Raw genomic sequence first — 20808 nt, forward strand, 5'->3', positions numbered from 1 at the left:
TTTTCAGTGTATTTCCTTAATGCTTCCTTTCTTCCTGAACTTTTAGGGGATGATTCTAATGGTCTTGTAAATGAGCACAGTGCCATTAGAGGGCGCTATAACACCTTCGGCTTTAGCATGTGATTGTTGCTTTGTGGGATAGTTGCTAAATTGTACGATGCCCCCCTTTCACGGAGCAAGAAATCGGGGATACAAACCTTGCCGCACTGCTGGCAACCGCCGAGATAGACATCGTTTTACTACAACACATGTGCATTGTGAAGTGATTAAGTATGCTTAACACTCTTCTTTAAGAAGAGCAGTGTTCTGGCACATTGGTTGTTTGTTTGTTTATTGATTTGTATTACGCAGCAAACCCGTAGGTATCTGGGCGCTTTGCAAGAAGTTTCAGAAGTTAAATTGCACACACCGCAAATAGTTCCAAAAGCAGCATATGCACTAAAATACAAAGCAGTTGCAGAAATAGTTATGAAGCTGTATATACAAAAATACAGCAGGCGTCACCTAGTGGAATGCAGTAATGAATGTCCTAATGGATGTCATATGTCATTCATGACAACTTTTGGTGTTTTTTCTGAAGCTATGGAAGGTCTGGTCAGTTCGCAGATGAAATGGAAGGGCATTCCAGTATTGGGCGGCCATGACAGGGAAGCTGCCGCCACCGGCCTTTTTAAGTTTAAATCTGGGAACTACGATGCAACATTGGCAGTGGCTGTGCGCAATTTCCACCTGATGTGGCGATTATGTTGCGCTGCAGTAGGTGAAGTAATTTATGAATGCTCAGCAGCACTTTCCCAATGTGTCAATAAATAAAGCATGCGACATATGTCACAGCACCACCCAGTGGCCATCCCTGGATGTTCACCCCCAGTTCAGAGACACAGCGCAATGAATTGTGGGTATTGCGAGCACTACATGAAAAGCCTGCATGGTTGCTCACTATGAGGTGAATGTCTTAGTCTTAAAGTGAAGCACTGTTTTATACATCGCTGCGTCAGCTCAAGGTTAATGGGTCTCACAGAGGCAACAGCGGCATATATTAGTTTCGCCACAATGAGGATCATCAGTGGGGTGGAGTTGACTTCCTTGTGATTGGATGGCCACTAGGCAGCACTGTGATGTGTGGTGTTTTTAATGACATGGCACAGTCTACTAATATGACATGACGATGTCATATTATATGGTAGAACGTTTTTTGTCTTGCATTTGTTTAAACCCACCATATTATTTTTGGTTTTCAGTGATAGAAGAAATTCTTGCCCGAACACTGACCAAAAAAAAAAAATCCCGGACTGTAATACTTCTCTTTTCACTTTTTCCTCCATTCAATTCAAGGTGCAGTGCAGTGACTTGGGCTGCCATCTTGGTCTTTCTTAGAATAGCAGCTTACATGGGAAGTTCTTCAGAGCTGCAAGATGTTATGCTGATTGCCTCCTGTATTTGCATTCCCCTCACCTGCAAAAACATCAGGCCCTTGGTCTCTTCCTCTACTCTCTCCAGGCCCCCTCACAGCCCCCACCCTCATGTCCTTCCTGTAGCTATCACCTCCGCCATTGCTTTCTGGGCTGCCCATTCCCCTGCTGTGCTTTTTGCCACGCTTAGTGAACTACTTTCTTGGCGTGCACGTTCTCTCTGCCAATGATTTGCTTCTCCAGCTCTGGCCTGCTCCCTCCCTTCCCTTTGCTATCCTCCAGACAGGCTTCTGCCTTTCCCCATCGCACCTGCTTCTTCCCTGCAGTATTGTCTCTTTCTTCAGACTCGCCCCGACCCCCGTTGCTTAAAGATTTGGCTTTAATGACTTAATTTGAACTCGTCGCCCCCAAACAGGATACCAATAAAATGGCCATAAAAGATCATTAACTGTGAAGTGCCTGCACAGCCTCTGCTGCTCAGGTTCCAATAGTGCGCTCTGTCTGCTATAATGATATGATATTTCGTATCTCGCTCATACACAAGTGTTTCAGAGCGCGACTAGGCAAGGGAGGGGAACAGGGGAGAACACAACAACAACAACGATCTTACTAGGCCCAGTGACATTGAGAATGCGCAAGTGCATGGGAATGGGGAAAGGGGAAAAGTGCATGGAAGGGGGAGAGTGCAAAGTGTGGCGCAGAGGAGAGCAGATACATAATAATAAATAAAAATAAATAGAAAATGGGGGCAATAAACAGTGGTAGTGCAGCCAGCAAGTGGCAAGTGCTGTGTTTAAGGCAGCAGACTGGGTAAGCCTGATAAGTGCAGAAAAAGAAGAAAAGTGGGGGGGTTGTAAGGGTACAGATGCAGTCCCCAGTGCAAGGAGTGGCCAGGAGGCAGTGCAGGAGGGTGGCAGGGTGAGCAGGTACCTGGGGACAGAGGGTGGCCGGGTGCACGGTCCCAAGAGAGAGCAGATCAGCAGGGGAGAGGGGGAGCGAAGGCAGAAGCAAAGAGGAAGGTCTTGATGTTCTTCCAGAACCGGAGATGGTTCTCTGTTCCAGAGGGAGGCCCCAGCCGAAGATAGAGATCTAACCCCAGCGGGTTTCGATTGACCCGGAGGGAGTTAGAGGTAGAGGAACGAAGAGCTCGAGAGGGGAGGTATTTGCAAAGGCATAGCTGAAGGTATTTTGGACCCAGGCCCCAGAAAGCCTTGTTGACAATGCAGAGGGTTTTGAATTTAATTCTTGCATCCACTGGGAGCCAATGGAGAGATTTCAGGGCTGGAGAGATGCGATCCCAGGGCTTGAGGCCAATGACAAGTCTCGCAGTCCTGTTCTGGATAAGTTGCAGAGGGTGGAGAGTAGAGGCAGACCGATTTAGAAAGAGGCTGGTACAATAGTCCAACCTAGAGAGAACCAGAGCTTGGGAGACAGTGAGCTTCTGAGGGAAGGGGAGGAAAGGCAGAGTACCTCTGAGGAGGTGCAGTAGGAAGTTTGACTTTTTAGAGACCGCAGATATATGGGCGGAGAAGGAAAGTGTGGAGTCAAAGATGACCCTAAGGTTCTTAGCCTCGCAGGTAGGGGTAGGAGGAGGGCCAAGGGAGGCCGGCCAGAGGGTGAGGGAGAAGGGTGGAGATGGTGTGCCGATGAGTAGGATCTCAGTCTGGCTGGCATAGCTCTGTTTGCTATATTTCTTTCTCTGCCCCTCCTTTCATCTTATGTTTTCCTCATTGTTCTTATGTGCTGCTGTCCTTCATCTTTAATATTGTGCTGTTATTTGTGTGAACAATGTCTTTGGGTGTTCACTTTCAGACTTTGATTCACATTCCTCACTTTCTCTTGTTTTACATACATTTGTATTTGCCTATTGCCTCTTTTTATTTAATAATCCATCTAGTCCGAAAGTTCCCTTCCCTTCTCTTCCCTTTCCTTTTCCCCTTGCCTTTCTTTCCCTTTTTCCCTTTCCCTTCTCTCCTCCTTCAGTTTCCCTCTCCCTTCCAACCATTCTTCCTTCCCTTCTTCCTTAATTTCCTCCCTTACACCAGTTTGCTCACCCTCTTCTTCACTACCTTCCCTTTAGTTCCATTTTTTCTTTTCAGTTAATCTTCCTACACCCTTTTCTTCTATGTTGTTTCTCTCTTTTCCACACTCTTTTATCGTATCCTTCTGCTCGCCTCACGTTTTGAGTATCATCTTTTCCTCGATCTGTGTTCACATTCTCTCCTTTCCGCCATTCTCTAGTTCCCACACTCTCTCTGCCTCCCCTTTTTCCCTTTCCCCTTTCTTAACTACTGAGATAAGGAATGAAGAAGGCATGGTCCAGCTTTGTCTTTCTCCTGGCTGGTGATCAGTTTTGGGTTTGCAAGTACGCCCCCAGTGGTCAATGCCGGTTTACAATACAAGTTAAAAGATTGTGAATTAAGTGCACTCAGCGGTACCCAGATCCTAGACATGTGGACGCAGGCCACACCGAAGATCTCCAGAAGCAATTCAATAAGGGGTTGCTGTGATTAATTGGATTCTGCTCTGCAGGAGTGCAAGGATGAGTAGTAAAATGGCCCACTCAGCCCTCATACTTACACAAACCAAAACACAATGCAATCATAAAGGTACAACAGGGACAATTAAGCGATATATCTCCTTCACATTTTATGGTAACGTGGGCCGAAGGAAGGCTATTCTCTTAAGAGGGGATTGAAGGTGAAAGAGTAGTGACCCAAACAACTCAGTATCACAAAATAAAGAGAATGTCCAATCCAGGTTCTATAAAAATATATATACTTAAATGAAACACACCATGTACAATAATAACTAACTAAAAAGCACTATTTCCTGAGGAAAGAACAGAGAATAATCAAACATATTAAGAATCAGCACTCTGAGTAATGCATCAGGGGTGTAAGCAACTAACTACCACAATGGTATTTAATGGGATATGTTCTTGGGTGCAGAAGAGATACAAATGACCTAACCTGTCATCTCTAGGACCCTAAATGGATGAAGGGGGCAGTTAGCTGTCATAGTACCTTTGTGCAGCTCTTGGTAGTCCGGCAGTACTAAACCAGACACTTAGCTTTGTGCAAGCAATTTGAGGATCGGGGAGTGCAAATGGCATCTCTGGATAGTCCTGGTGGTTCAAATGCGCCGAACAATGCTTGAAACGCGGCTCTAAGCAGTTCAATGGAGTAAAACACTGGGAAGACACTGGGATCCCTGCTGTCTTGCCTCACAGAGTGCTGTGAGTCACATTTCAGGGGCTCAGGGACAAGATCAGTCTTTTTGTCACTCTCCCAAACAAAGGGTAGGTAATGGCCTCCTCCAGGCACAGCCACACAACATGCAGCTGTGCTAGGCCCACAAATGAAAGAAGCACACCCATTCAATGGGCATAGCCTCAAACCAGGGTGCTGCATATTTAAAGGGCTTTGATGCTATTGAGAAGGGAAGGGGGTAGGGTTTGTTTAGACAGGGCGAGCTCTGTTCAGCTTGGGAAGGATTTCAACAATAACTTAATGCACTTGAAAGATCACAAGATCCTTTCGAAATATATAACCCATGGAATATTGGGTTGTTCAGAAGAAGTGACCCCGATAAATTACTTATCAGATATAGAAAGTTCAAAAACTTCTGTTTTGCACAAGGTGAAGGAGATTCGGGTACTATACCCTGTGCTCTGCAATCTAACTTCATTCCCGATTTTCTTTAAAGTGACTTTGGAGTGCTAAACCTCATGCTGAATACGGTTAGTGATTCCCTTTCTTCTCAAAAGCCTCTGATAGCCCAAAGTCCTGATGGAATCCCAATAGACCAATTTAAATCCAATCTTTTTCTTGGAACCTTATTGGTACAGAGAATTGTGAGTGTATTTCCCAAAGGGTTACTCCATATCTTGATGAATGGCTACTCTAGTCCCAATAGAGAAAAATGTAGACAATTATCAGCCCGATTTCATTATCGGACAACTTGGGTAATATCCAGGATACGTTTATATGGACCTGTCTGGAAACAAAGATCTTTGAAGTGAATTTGCTGAGCAATACCAAGGGTAAAGGGAAAGGTACTATGAACAAAGCCATTAGGCTCTTTCTTGTTTTGAAAAAGTATGTTGCCCTTAACCAGGCTGTTATTTATTTTGCTTTTATAAACCTAAGAGTGGCCTTTGACTCTATTTCAAGATCAACATTTTCAGACTGAGGATGAAGGGAATAGCCCCCAAATTGTTTGTAATGACCAAATCACTTTACTTCCAGAACTACTGAAATTAGGCAACATAGTTGAAGAGACAGAAGTATTTTGTATTAATTATGCGGTTCAACAAGGATGTATATTAGCTAATTTCTTATTTAGTCTTTTTATAGCCAGAGTTGTTAATGATCTTTTAGCCCTGAACTCTGATTTTCCCAAACGGAACAGTTCAGGTTGGCTTATTCTGCCATATGCAGATGACGCTGTCCCATTGCATTCACGGGGCTATCAATCTCTTAAGCTATTGCAGGCCTTTAAGAATTGTGTGACAGGAATGTCCTAGTTATCAATACTGATGAGACAAAAATAATGAAGGCTGGCACATGAAAGCATCTGGATAAAACAGACATTTGAAAGAATAAAAAAAGATGGCCTTAGAGGTCAATGACAAACACAGCGTATCAAACCTTCAGGGGTGTATTTTCCTCACTTGGTGAGCGCGTTATATAGAGTTCATGGCACCTGAGGTAAACAATTGGTGTCTGCAGCATTGAGAATATACCAGGCTAAGGAACTATTGGCAGCTTTGTATGGTGCAAAATTACATGATATGTGCGAAATACAGGCTCTGACTGAGAAAACATTTTTATAATCTCTAATCATAGTCCCAAATCTGAACCAACTCTCCTGATATTGGCTGATTTTGGAATGAAGCTATTAAAATATCAAGCACCTCACAGAACAAAGCATATTTTTCTATGGATGTGCACCTGGGTGAGAGCACCCGATGACCCTTACATACAAGAACTGGCTGAAGTTACTAATATGCATTATGTGGAGGATCTCGATTAGTTTATGAATACTAATTTATGTCTTTACCACAGTGGATTACAGGAATACCAGTTTAACCCTTCTTCAATCAAATTTAGATTTATGGATACATATGTGGACAAAGCTACTTATTGGAAGTTAATGGGTGGACTTAATTTGGACCAGTCTAAATATTGAAAATGCATCTGTAAAACCATCCTTGGTTTGGAACAATGTACGATCACAATGACCCCAAATTAACCCTGATCGTTGTACATGAAGTTGCGAATGCTTATTTTATCTGTGTAGATGGAAAAGAATTGCAATTGCCCCCACACTGTGTTCTACATCATGTAGAGATGATCATTTGCTTTGCTTTCTACTTGCCTGCACAATGTCCCATAGTTATTTTTTATCATTGTTTTTTGGCTAAAACAAAGTTCAACCTTAACAATGATATAAGCATAAAAAAAAAAGAAAATAAAAAAACAGAAAATTAGTGATAATAAATTACATTTAACAATTTAAAAAGATATCAAACAATATTTACAAATTCCATTACAACATTAATTCTGACAACCCTCTGATGTTTGTTATCTAATTTCATTAAGACCTAGGGAATTTAAAAAAACAACAACTGCAATATAATGCGACCGTTTTGCACAAATCAGACAACATTTCCAAAAAGAGTCATAATCAAAATACCCCACTTTATCAAAACATTTTACAAAGTGAACCTGATGTTTGGAACATACAGGTACACAGTTCATGATTAGATGTTCCAGAGTTTGTTGACCCCACTACTGCACAAAAGCAAACATTCACAAAATCAGAGTCAATTTCATTATATCGATTCATAATTTCCCTAGTTCTGTATAGATTCCATCGAAATCTAGATAAAAACCTTCTAAACTTTGGACATGGAAACAGTCTCCAGTAGGGAGGCAGAGACCCCAGAGTGTTATGCTTGTGCAGAAGATATTGCATGCTCCTATGACTGTGAAACCTGTCCGTCAGAATGCACCAATTAAGTAGCAACAGATATTTCTTTACTCTGTTTGGAGTAGATATCAAGCCCACTCTAGTAAAAATATTTTCTTTAAAACAAATTAACATGATATTGCATAAGTTTTCATAATTTTGTCCTGGCATGCTGTTACAATTATATTAATTTCCACGTATAATGATTTAGAACATGGCAACAAAAGTTTATAAAAGAATAGTAGACACCGCCACCTCGACAGGGACGTAATACCAAACAAACCCAGGTCATACAAAATCACTGATATAGAGACAGTATTTGGGATTCCCAAGACTCTCTTCCAAATTTTGCTTTCCATTCTTGTCAGAATGTAGAGAACCCAAGATGGATATATTTCTATCCCATACATTAATTTTGGGATTGCACAGTAGCATAAGATTTAATCAGGGGAAGCAACACGTATTTACAGAACTTATTTTTCATATAGATCATCTAATGTTCCAGTCCGATGTCTAAAGTAAGTGAGAATGTTAGCCTTGTTCATAGAAGAGGAGACATAAAAGCCAAGATATATAAAATCTGAGACATTCTTAAGTCGAGTACCATCAATTGTCCATTTACCTCTAACAATAGATTTATTTGGGGTAAAAGTCAAAACTTCAGTTTTGCCTGCATTTGTTTCTTAAATAATTCTGTTCTGCATTTTCTTCAAAGGCGTTCAACAACCTCTGTAGCCTACTACTGCGATATCAAACAACAAGAAATCATCAGTGTATGCCAACCAAATAATCCGCGAATGTCCCATTTTTGGAGAATCTAGGGCTGCACTCTCAATCTCCTCCAATACATCAGACACATACAGTTTAAAACGATGGGGAGGGGGGGGGGCTAAAATGCACCCCTGTCTTAATCCATTGTCAACAGGGATTTGTCTGGTCAGTGCTCCCCACTTATTCAATCTAATCTGAACCACGGTTGACTCATACATCCGTTTAATTAGCTTCAATAACCCTGACAAAATACCCCAGTTGTGTAGCTTTGACATAGACGATTTCTACTCACCAAATTGAAAGCAACACTTAAGTCAATTGTGGCTACGTTGATGGTTTTCATAACGGCCCTCATTAACTGGATCTCGACAGCATTTTAGTATATAACCATTCAGTGTTGCCCCATGTGCTTTTCTAAAGCCTGTTTACCATTTGCTCAAATGGCCCACCTATCTTGTCCAAGTTACTAGATGTTTCAACAGCACTGCAGCATAGATTTTACTGTCCTCATCTAATATAGTTATGGGGCGATAAATATTAGGGTTGGAGTGGGTCCCACGTTTATATATTGTGATTATGTCTAGATCTCCAAAAACGAAGGACAGAATTGTTGCCCATCCACATGCATTTTCCTTAAAAAGTTTGTTCGATAAGTTATTGGGCCCAGGTGCCTTAGATGGGCTTTCTTACAAAATGACATCAAAAATAGTTTGAGGGGAAAAATCAATCAAATGCTGCTTTTCATTTTCCGATGCTAGTAGATTCACAGAGAACCGTATTGCTTGGTCCCGGGCATATAGGCTTTAAAAATGATCAACCCATAAAGACTCTGGGACCGCGTCAACCTGTGCACCTTGGTTTAAAAACTTTAATTTATTTACCAGAATCCAGAAATAAATAACTTTTCTAGATTAAAGACAAGCCAACATCGACTCAGCATCCTGCTTTTTAATTCTGGATCTTTGTCCCTTGATCCAATTTTTCTATTTTGCAGCAAGCTTAACCATTTTTTCTTTTTCAACCATTAATGGTAAGGCAGATATTTTAACAGACCTGATTGCATATCTCATTTCCCTTTTTTCACCGCACTTTCTTGGTCAAAAACATGCGAGTTCACCATGTCAGCTTGACATAATTGTTTGCTTCCACATGTGGTCGTTTCAGCTGCCTTCAAATTAGTAGTCACCACTTGTTCAATATTATCCCCATTGTATGATGGAAATCTGCACGCTGTAACAAGTATTTAAATGTGTCATTGGCTTTTCTAAGTGTACTCTTGTTCCACGTGATTCTATTGCCCCTCAGGTTACAATAAACTTCATTGGGATACAATACACTTTGATTGTCCATCGACAGATCCAAATAACAGTGTAAAAATAATGATCACTATATGAAGTATACTCCACTTTAAATTCACAACATTTAACAAAAATGGATTTAACCATGAAAATATAGTACAAAGTGGACTTGGAGTCCTCCCTTGACCAAGGATGATTTCCGAAGACATCCCCTTTAACTGCCCCATTTATTTTAAGTGATCCCAGGGAGCTCATTCATTTAAGCCACTTGGCTCCATTGTGGAGCTTCTTCGTCGAGTGTTCATTTAGCAGCACAGCAATATTCTCAAAGTTATCGTGATCCACTAATGGACAAGAGGAATTCAAATCCCCCAAGACAATCACATGTCTGGGATCTTTTCGAGGGTGTCCTCACTTCTACTCCGCCCGGATCCTCTTCTCGGGTGGAAAGGAGAAGGCCATCGCTTAGGATCCTGACCCTGGGGTTGGAGAAGCGAGGGAGGATCACCTGGGTGGAGGGTCCCTGGGGATTGGGAACAGGCTGCCAACAGGCGAGACATGGTATCCACCTTTTCCTTGTCAAAGTCAACCTAACCCTCCCCCAGCCTTTATGGGCTATTGTACAACAGTTCACATGTATTTTTCTCATTCAAACTACATAGTACTGGGTCGAGGAAGAGGCCTACTGAGTATTGTGAAGGCCAGGCATGTTGTTCTAATTGCAGTCAGGCAATTCTAATTAAGACTCACACCTGCAACATGTCAACTGGTTGCAGGTGTATAAAAAGGGAGGAATCCAGCAACACAGAGACCATCAGGGAGACCGTGTGGAAGAGTCCAGCACGGAGTCTAGCTTGGAAGGAGGCAACCATGGCGGGTCCTGCAGCGCAGCCAGAATGCTGGCAGAAGACCCAAAGGACTTGTTGTGCCTGTGAGCAGCTGGGTTGTGAAGGAACCGCAAGTTTGGCAACCTCTGTGGTTGAAGCAGTGCCACCGGCACTCTGAGTGCAGAAGAGGAAGGAGGGAAACTGCCAGCATCCTCACAATTCAAGTGGAGCTGACAGTGAGACTATCAAAGAGCCGTAGGCGAGCAAGTGGAGTGAGCGGGCAAAAGGAGATCAGCGAGTGAGGATGAATACCGGCAGCACAGCCACCTGGAAGGGATGCTGCATACCGGTGAGTGAGGAAAGCAAGTCACTCGAACAGGGGCACTCCTGGGGGCTGTGGGGAATGAAAGGAATGCGCCGAACAAGTGAAATTGTATGAACTTGATGAAACGAGCCAGAGGCCGTAGGTTGGGTAAAATAGAATCGGCAAAGCAAATAAAACACTTATTGAATATCACACTGAATGAAACTTTTATGAGAAAAAATGTAACAAGTGAGGAATGCATATGAACTACAGCACTTGGTTTTGAGAAAGCCAAGAAAGGGGCAATAAAGTAAGAATATAAGATTGAGGGAGCACAATGGCCAGGTGGTAATGGAGTGAAATAACCACCAAGTGAACACTTGTAATTGAACACAGTGTGGCAAGACCAAGGATTGGTCCAAGTTGTGTAACACAACACTGTGTGGGAAAACTAAGAATCTGACAAGTAAAGGCCAAGTGAACGGGAGTATAAACATAGGAACAAAAGCAGAAGAAACTGTGTGGGTAAAAAGGCCGAAGGGTCCTGGTTGCACGACCTGTAATGAGTGGACCGTTTGGTCTGAAAACTGTGCCTAAACTAGAGAACCCTCAATGATGGAAGCCAAAGACCTTGTTTAAGCAAACCAGGAAAGAATAAGTTGAAAGAGTTATTCAGCTGATCCAGAAGAAAAGATAACTTTGTTTTGAAAACTGAGAGACGGAAGCCAAGCAGAGGCTGTCGAGTTAAAGTCTTGGGGAAGCAAATCCTGAGACTTGCTGGACTTTGATGTTGTCTTGAGGATGAAATAATCAAGCCCTTTTCTGTTAAACTGTGTTGCTTCGAATTGTGGGAAGGGAACCCTGAGTATTTGTGGAACTGTGTTGCCTTGAACTTGGGGAAGGGAAACCCAAGGTTTGGTGGAACTGTTTTGAACTTAAGAATCGTAATCCAGAGACTTTTGTGGAACTTTCATGAACTTGGGGAAGAGGAGTTGAAAAAGAAGCTAAGAACTGGAAGAAGCTCAGTACTTTACGTTGATCATGGTGTACTCATGATCATGTTAGTTTGGGCAGGCATATCTTAAATGTCGCCCCTGTGCTGTAGTGACTTTGCAGTTGAGTGGGCATCTTGTGACTTTTGAACATACTCTGTGCCACAACAATCAGCAGGGCACAACTGCACTATGCTTTTGCCCTGGAGTTGCGACAAAGGGGGATCTGGTTAGCAGAGTACCCCTTTTGGGGAAGGAATCACCTGCATCCTTTTATGTAATGAAAATCAAAAAAGCCAGATCTCTGCATCCTTGCCAGATGGCAATTCCTCACAATAGCATAGAAATCAGTTCTGACTGAATGGCATGCGTAGTGTCCTGCAACGTGATGTTTGCAAATTGCCAACTGTGTGTGTGACTGTGTGTGGAAGAATTCTAGGGCCCGAATACAGAAACTTTGCAAGTGCAAAGTTTGCATGGTATTAGCACTAGGGCAAAGTTTACCCTATTTTAAAAAAACATTGGGACACATTAAAAAACCATTGCACCTTGACAAGTGCAGTTTGGCATATTAAAAGCACCAGGGCAAAAATTGCCCTAGTGCAAAAAAAGTGCATGTTCACTACATGTTTGCACCAGAGCAAAGTTTGCCCTAGTGCTAATACGGAATGGTATTAGGACTAGGGAAAACTTTGCCCCGAGGCAAACATTTATCAAAAATGTATCTTTTTAGCACTAAGACAATTTTAGCCCTGGTGCTTTTAATATGCCAAACTGCACTTGTCGAGGCACAAGGGTTTTTTAATGTGTCCCAGTGTTTTTAAAAATAGGGCAAACTTTGCCCTAGTGCTAATACTGTGTAAACTTTGCACTTGCACCGGTGCAAAGTTTCTGTAATCTGGCCCCTGGTGTACACTGTGAGCATGTCTGGGTCGGATAGGGGTGTACTTGAGAACACTGTTGGTCAAGTCAACTACTGAGCAAAGTTTTCTACGACTAATTTTCCAAATCTCAAAAACATAGTTGACAAAAGTATTACTGTATTTTCATTTTCATCAGCACAGACGTTGTATCTGAAGAATTCGTTAAGAAATAATATATGGGCATCACGAGTGTGTGCACCGGTGTGTAGCTGCCCCGTGTCTACGTGAGCAGGGCTGTTCTGTGTCTGCCTGCTCTGGAACTGCTCGTCTGTGGTCGGTGTGGCTATTCTGTGCATGCAGAAATCTATTGCTAACAGTGAATTTCTGTGTAGCTTGCCTTTGTCGACCTATGTGTAGCTTCTTTGTTGCTGGCTTTGTGCCTGCCTGGTGTGTACTTGACCTGTGTCAGCCTTGCGCCTAGCTCTCTATAGTTTCTCTGGTCTAATCCCTTTCCATTAGCTACTTCCTGTTCTTTGGCCACTTGTGGCTGTTTGCAGGATAAGTTCCCTTGCTAGGCTTGCCAGTAGGCCTGTTCTTTTTCTGTTATAGAAAATGGCTCTTGTAAGCAGTATTTTCGAAACTCTTCTGGTTCTTCGACCCTACCCTGCTCACACCAAATCCTCTCTAATCCTCCCTACTTTCACCCTTCTGCAGACTTGCCAAAAAATCTTGGTTTGGGAACTTCATCAACCTGGAGAAAGAAGAGCAGATATTCGTGGTGATAAAAGACAAGGCTTTGAGTTCCATCAAAGCCGATATTGTCCATGCCTTCCTCTCGGTAAGCGAAGCTTGGGTATGTATGGCTGCCATTCAGCGCGCCACTTTGTGTCACTGCACACGTGCCTCTGCATGCCTGTGGCACCGCGTTTGTATGTCACTGCACATGTGCAGCCATGTGTCTGTGTACACGTTACGTGTCTCGCCACGTGCGTTTACACGTGCCTGCGGGAATTAAAAGCCTCATTTTGAATTTGGAGTTAATGGTGCAAATAATTGGTAATTAAATGCTGCCTACTTTTAAGCACCACCTCACTTTTATTTAGGATTGAATGGGGTTAGTTCAGAGGCGTTGCTAGAGGTGGGCTCAAGGGGCTATAGCCCCAGGTCTTTTGATTGTAGCCCCGGATAGAAGCCCAGGAGCTACAACCAAAAGGCTAGTTAACCTCGAATCCCGACAGTCTCAACATTAGTGTAGCCCCTGACCTATTCCTGACCTAGCAACACCTCTGGGCTAGTTACAGCATGGGCTACATAGAAAATACTGGATAATCCAGGACTTTCAATCTAACCGATGTCATACCTTTGCTATTTGATCCCAACCTATAATTCAGTGATATTTTCAAAATAGGAGGCATTTAAGGCACTACATGTTTTCCACATTACCATCATAATCTTGTAGAAGTTTCTAGGAACTAAATACAACTATAATAATAAATAAATAAAACATTTAATAATCTTAAGGAGGAGCGAAATGCGTTACAACATCTCCATCTGTATAAGAACACTTAGGAGGCCATGTTTCCATGTTTCGCCTGCTGCTTAGTTTTGGCTCTAATGCATCACCTACTGAGGCCAGAGCCGTTGACATGAGAGTGTAGGTGGAGCAGATGTGGAGGTGCACGGAGCTTGTGGAGGGTTGTTTGGGTTTTCAGGTACCTATTGACCATCGATGGTCGCACAAAGCCTTATGACCGCCAACCATGCCTCTTGCCGACTCTATCCCGATGTTGTTTTCAAGCTGCATGTTTCACAGGCTCATTGCCAGGCCTTGGGGGGGGGGGGGTGCATGTGATTGCTATAAGGTGAAAAGGGAAATAAAGGCATGACCTTGCAGGGGGAAATCATGACCACTCCCCTCTCAGAGTTCACTGAGGCCCCACAAATCCACCCTGGCAAGAGAATGATCGGTTTCTTATTTTATTTCTTTAACCTTCTAAAATAATTATTTCTGCATTGGGATTATTTGGGCCTTTTGCAGCGCAATTGCTCTTTTTAGTTCTATCACCATATTTATTTAATTTAATTTATTGTATTGGTTCTTTATAACGTGCCTAATACCATACCTGAGTTTGGTTTCTAGGAGCGGATCCGGGCAAGACCGGCACGTTGTTGCCCCTGTGCTATCCCCCGTCCTCTTAGTGATGGTGCATGACATATCTTTAGTGTCAGTAACCGGCGGCATCTGGCTCTGTTACTGGTGGAGCTGAGCAGGCAGGGAAGGTAGCTGGTGACACATGGGGAGAGAAGCAAATCCCCCCCCCTTCTCCCCGCCCATGACACTGCTGTACTGTCTCAGCTTTTCCTAGTGCTCCGCATTTGCTGCTTCAACCATGCACCCTGTGACGGTGCCACCATCCAACAACAGCTCCTGAGTGCAGAGCCCCACAGTCTGTGGGTCTCTGAATTGTGCATCCCTGCCCTCCCCCAACTAATCCTGGTGTATCTACCTTTGCAGGTCAGCCACACCCTCGACTCGAATTCTAGTGGGTGCAATGTTGTGTTGTGTTATGTTATGTTACCTTAATCACTTTCATACCAGGCCAGTCACAGCTACAAAGGCCTTAAACCACCAAGCCCTTGCCCTATCAGACGCGTAGCGTCGAAACAGCTACCTGTAAGTAGCGCGGGAGTAATCTAAGAGAGGCAGACAAAGTAGTGAGTCAAGGCTACGGGCTGCAGGGGGCCATCGGAGTAGGCCAGAAAGAACGATGTGAAAAACACGAGGGCAGATGGCGGAGTGGTTGCGTAGATGTGTGCAGTTACAAGGGGTTTTGCTCAACACCTGCTGTAATCGGAGAATGAGAATGCTGCTGTCGAAAGGAGGGAGACACCGATATTAGTGGGGAACTGATGTGCAATAGACCCAAGGAGTGCTTGTGCGTTCCTTTTTAGCATGTTGGCCAAGGAGGCGTTGATAGATGCGTCGTTTTTTGCCCAGGGATGGGAACTTGGATCTGACAGGCGAATTGATAAGCGGGGAATTACGAAAAGGGCTGTATGTGTGGAAGGTGGGCGGAAGTTGGGAGAGGGAGGCCAGTGATCATTATCTTTCAGGACTGGCCTTTAGTGATCCCCATGCTGCGATGCAGAATGAAACAAGGGGTGTTAAGGCCGCCAGAATGGGTAGAAAAATAACCTTGCCTAAGCATGACTGACTAACAGGCAAGTGGACAAACCATCTAAACACCCACATGAGACGAGGAGAAAAGGCAGGAAGGGAGATTGGAGATCAGTCGTGCATACATAGCTATTGTAATTGTATCGAACGGTTGTATGTGATTTTACCGAAGACAATTTTAGAGAGGTAAGTTTCACTGAAAATATAATACCGAAAAAAGACAGAATTTTAATTTTTTTTATTGACGGGTTGCGGGGGGGTGGGGGGAGTCCCTCAAGTTCCCTGGTTTTCTATCCTTGTAACCCCAACCCCATCCCCACCCATTTTAACCCCTTACCCCACTCCCCCATATATTTAATTAAAATGTTCGGTATCTTTTTGGTATTATGGTTTTTGGTAAAAAGTACCTCTCTGTTTTGTTTAAGATAAAAGGACTGGGTACACAAGGTATATGCAAACTAAAAGCAGTGGCATGCAATCTGAAATGACACACGATTAGAAACTATTTGGGCATAATCATTGCAGGGTTTGATTCTGAAAGAGATACCAGGAAGCAGGCGACATACTGTGGGGTAAAGTTCTAAAGAGTTAAAAACATTAGTGCCAATGAGAATATGCAAACACGTGGTTAAGTTCTACGTGAAAACAGCCAAGATGTGGATGTTAAGTGGCATTGTGCATTGAACGTTTCTTGTGAAGTGCTTGAGCCAGTGGCGGTTGAGCATTGTTCACTTGGTATGTTTAGTTGAACGCGTCCTTCGATTAGTGTGCGGAAAAGCAATGCCTTGATGGATTTCATGAACATTTGATAGGAAGGGAAAATGTCAGCAGCCGGCCAACTCTGCAAACTAGGTCTAATTGCAGAAGAGGCTAGCTAAGGTGCCTGAAGCCTTAACCTACTGTATGCAGCTCCCTCCCACTACCCTTTCAACCAGAACCTGATTTTAGAAAGTATCTAAAGTGGATTCAAGGAAAAATGAAATTTGAGAAACTAATCCGAGGAAAGGAAGACTCGACTGATAATGTTTTTTTACAGCCCATAACCACAAGAGGGCAGTAGATACCTGCTATCAGATGCTACAAGAGGACATCACAGGTGCGAAATGATCTTAAATGTTTTTTAGAAAAATTAAAGAAAAAAATAAACAGCACGAAAAATGGGAACGGGATTAAAGCAATGCACTGACAAGAAGTTAAACACTTTAAACCAGTGTGTCAGGGTGGCTGTTATAATACTAATTGCTATTTTATAACGTGTGTGAGCCCAGAATTCTGACCTGTGTTGCTCTGATATTGTCTTGCTTCCAAGACAAACGCGTTGCCCCTGAGCTATCCTCCCGGTTATCCTTCAATCGCTAAATGGACTTTTTTTTCTCAAATAATTGGTCATAAATCGCTATGCCATAGGTTCTGTAACCTGCGGCTCTACAGATGTTTTGCATCCCATAATCTATTAACATTGACTAAACTTGCTGAGACTGTTGCACTCCAAAACATCTGGCGGGCCCAAGGTTGCAGACCCCTGAATTTGTCAAATTCTCTCAGAGTTTTTATAATGAGGTTTCACGTTCGTCAGAAAGTGTTTCTTTGAATACACATAGCACCACTGCAAAGGCCTCAACATTAACCTGTTTGCCCCCCTCCCATTTATGGAAGGGGCAATTACCAAAAGACATCACTGCACCAATTACTATTTTCTCTCTACACTCAGTGTAAACCCCACTTAACCCTCTGACCACCCCACAAAGCCCTGTAACGTATGCACATCTCGATCACAGTGCTGGCGAATAGCCATTAACCAATGCATATCTGAGCTTTTCGCCTGTGCCTATTGGCTCGGTTGTCTGCATGTTTCTATCTCTGTGTAGGACTGCAGCCTCTTTATATCCGGTCTATCCGTTTTTCTCTTTGATCTCGTTGTGTTTTGGTGGCCGCCGTGTCTCTCTGTTACCTCTGCATGCACCTGGTATAGGTGTCTCTTCAATCCTTGTGCATTTCAGGTCTGTTTGTTTATTCTTGGTCTCTATGTGTCGTGGGTATTTTAGGTCTAAAGAAGCTGAGTAGGTTCTAAGAACTGTGTGACCGCGCACCGCCTTAATAATAAAGAATGGGATTGAGCAAATAGGTAGTGAGCACCTATGCTTTGGAAGTCCTAGCCCACAACCTAATGCCAGAGTAAAACTTCGCGGAGCAGGACGATTTGGCGCGGCCAGTTCGGCGCGGGCCGATTTGCCGCGACCGCTTCGGCGCAAGAGACATTTGGGCGCGCCCATTGTGGCGCGACCAGTTCGGCGCTGGAACGTTCCGCCGCAGGGCTCTTTTGGCACGTGGGAGTGGGCAAATTAGCCCAAAATGAGGTCTGCGCAAGTTTGTGAATTCAGTCCGCCGCATCATAATATGGCCCAGTAGTAAAAAAATATTCCAAAATGTTTTATATAGCGCTACATACCAGAAATGATAGCTTCAGAGTGCTTGGTAACAGATATGGAACCCGTGTCTGGGTGGCAGCTCCCTCTTTTGGGAGACGCACTTGCTCTTTATAGATCTATCTGCTCACCCACTGAATCCGCGTTAAAGGGGTTTTGTATAGCGCACAGATGTCATTAGTACGACTTTGCAGCGATGCATTCTGGTCTGAATTTGGAATCCATGCACAGCTCAAGCACTGTTGGGTTGCCTACTGTCTACATGTGGTGGCGATGGAAGGGTGCTCCGCACCGGGGCTGGAAACTTGTCCTCTGCCAGACTGCGATGAGGCAGGCTGGGAGGAGAGCAGTGGGGCACGGACCATTCTGCAGACCTTGGGTTCCTCCGACTGCACCCAGCCTGACTGGTGGTGTCCAGTCTCCTGAGTGAGGGCAACCGGTCACAGTGTGGAAGGCCTGCCCTCTGTGTGAAGTCACTACTGGAAGGGCAGGGCTTGTGTTATTGAATCGTAGGGCAGCGCCCAGTGCGATGCTCACGTACTAAGGGCCGCCTTTTTATAGGACTGCATTCATTTAGGGAGCAATTCTGATATCAAGTCACTGGAGCTGCAGCACTTGCCGGTGTAACATACCTAAAATAAATGAGCACTCCCAGTGTGCTTGCTGTCGCTGCAATAACAGTGTGAAGGCGTGTCACCGTGAGGTCACTGCGGTAAGGTCAACTCCCATTCTGATGTCATATCTAGGATGGCATCCCTCAATCTGATACCAGACCTGACACGGCTAGTCCAACTCTGTTGGCACTGTAATAAGGAAAACACAGCTTGGCGTCACAGTAGTGCGGGCAGCTTCACTGGGATGTCACTGCAGTAAGGGCAACCCCATATTCTGATATCGGATCTAGGAAATCCCCTCCCATCGTGATGGCCTCTTACTATGGACGGGTTCATTGTGAGGTCACTGGAGTAAGGGCGACTCCCATTTCGATGGCATGCCTATGAAGATAGCTCTCACTGTAATAAGTAAACACACAGCATGATGCCACTGCAGCTCGGGAAACGTCTGTTGTGATGTCGCGCCTGTGAAAGCAGTTCTCATTTTCAAGTCATTTCGTTCCAAGTAAGACACTGATTTCACATTTAATAAGGGGGTCCCCCGAGAATGAAGTTAGGTGGACATGGCGGCACACTGGCCGGCCGCCTAGTGTCAGTTATTTTAAGAATCGCGTAGGGATCCTATGGAACGGCGTGTAGTACAGGGGAAAATGCGCGCACGCATGAAGCAGAATCAAAGCATAAGTGCACGCGCTCCACCCAGAGAGCTTTGTCCCCAGGAGCTTTTGGTGTGCACATTTTATCAGGCGTGCAGTGCACACATTCGGACAGGTGTTGTCCCAAAAATGCTCAACAACCACAGATGCTCTTGTGCTCCTGTGGGGTTCATCGCGGTCAAACAGTCATCTTCGTACATGGCCATGAACTTCTGGCAGTTGGCTTGGCAGTCCTAGATTATAGCTTTGGGGATATGACAAGTGTATACATAGTGCTTGGTAGCAATACCTGTGCCGTTTCACGGCGCTTTATGAAAGTGGGTAGGGCAGTCACTTTGAAAGTTAGTGAGTGAGGTGGGTGCCAGGGCAGCTAAGGTGCCCCCCACCTCTTGCTTGTATCAATTGCCAGAAGCACAGGTGGCAATGGGCCACGATCCTCCACTGCTCGCCCCAGAGATAGGCCATGCATGTGGGCAGCACATGGAGGGCAGGACCTGGCCATTGGCAAATCCATGATCCTGCCTCTACTGTTGGAGCCCCGAAGGCAGTGAGGAATTTTACGGGGGTCAGAGTCAGGCTGCCTGGGTCTCGGCACGGTGACGAATTAACAGGCTCATCTCAGTGCCCCGGGCAAGGTGGTGAAGTCACCCCCAAACAGTCCCCTCCCCCCCATAGCAGACAGGGGACCTAGCTGTCTCATCCTGGTCGTCACTGGAGCGGGGTGAAGTGCCCTGTTGGCAGCCAGCAGCGCTCTAGCTTGTTCTGCAAGTAATTCATTTCCATTTGGTCGTGAGGGCGTTTAGACGTGGCTGCAATGTCAGCCATGTTCAAACGTCCCTCGCGTCAAATCGACGGCGCCAGAAAGGCTTCTGCGCCCAAATGGGTGCGCCGAACTGGCCGCCGCGCCAAATCGGCGGCGCCAAAAAGGGGTGCACCGAAACTTCGAGGATTAAAGGTTGACTCTAATGCAAGTACGCCATCTTCAGGTCGTTTATTAAAATCACATGGGCAGTTTAATGTATATAGCCTTTGGTTGTAATTGTAATTGGTTATTTATAACACGCTTAATACCCAGAGGTTTCTAAGCGCGGACCGATCGAACCTGTGTTTCTCTGCATTGTCTTGCTTCCAAGATGAGCGTGTTGCCCCTGAGCTAGACCCAATACCCGGTGTAACCGATACAAAAACATCCAATAAATATTTCCAATTTATTGCCTTTTAGTCATGTGAGTATTAATCCTGCGGCAGGCAAGGTATCACATTCATGTTAGTATCACAATGTTCCCAGTATTTATATCACAATAACCCAGGGGTCACATCCATATTATTCACATCTGTATTCGTATCATGTAAACCTGGAGTCTACAGTAGCATCACATTAGCCAAAATATCACATCCGTATGAATAGCATGCTAGCGGACTCCATGCCCACGTGTTTCGCCCAAAGCAGGCTTTATCAAGGCTAAGGTTTGTAGCAATCAAATGTGTCAC

At 44.3% G+C, this 20808-nt stretch overlaps 1 protein-coding gene across 11 annotated transcripts in view; it reads left to right on the plus strand.

Annotated features, from left to right (window-relative positions):
* Window positions 1-20808, plus strand: part of BRSK2 (BR serine/threonine kinase 2) — a 1020916-nt gene that overhangs the window by 958519 nt on the left and 41589 nt on the right. For all 11 annotated transcript variants that reach the window (XM_069623972.1, XM_069623974.1, XM_069623973.1 and 8 more), the window contains one exon: window positions 13158-13281. In XM_069623972.1, the coding sequence (XP_069480073.1) occupies window positions 13158-13281 (124 nt within the window). The remainder of the gene's footprint in view (window positions 1-13157; window positions 13282-20808) is intronic.

The sequence above is a fragment of the Ambystoma mexicanum genome, chromosome 11, assembly GCF_040938575.1.
Source record: "Ambystoma mexicanum isolate Mex_15411 chromosome 11, UKY_AmexF1_1, whole genome shotgun sequence".
In the NCBI taxonomy this organism is placed as follows: Eukaryota; Metazoa; Chordata; class Amphibia; order Caudata; family Ambystomatidae; genus Ambystoma; species Ambystoma mexicanum.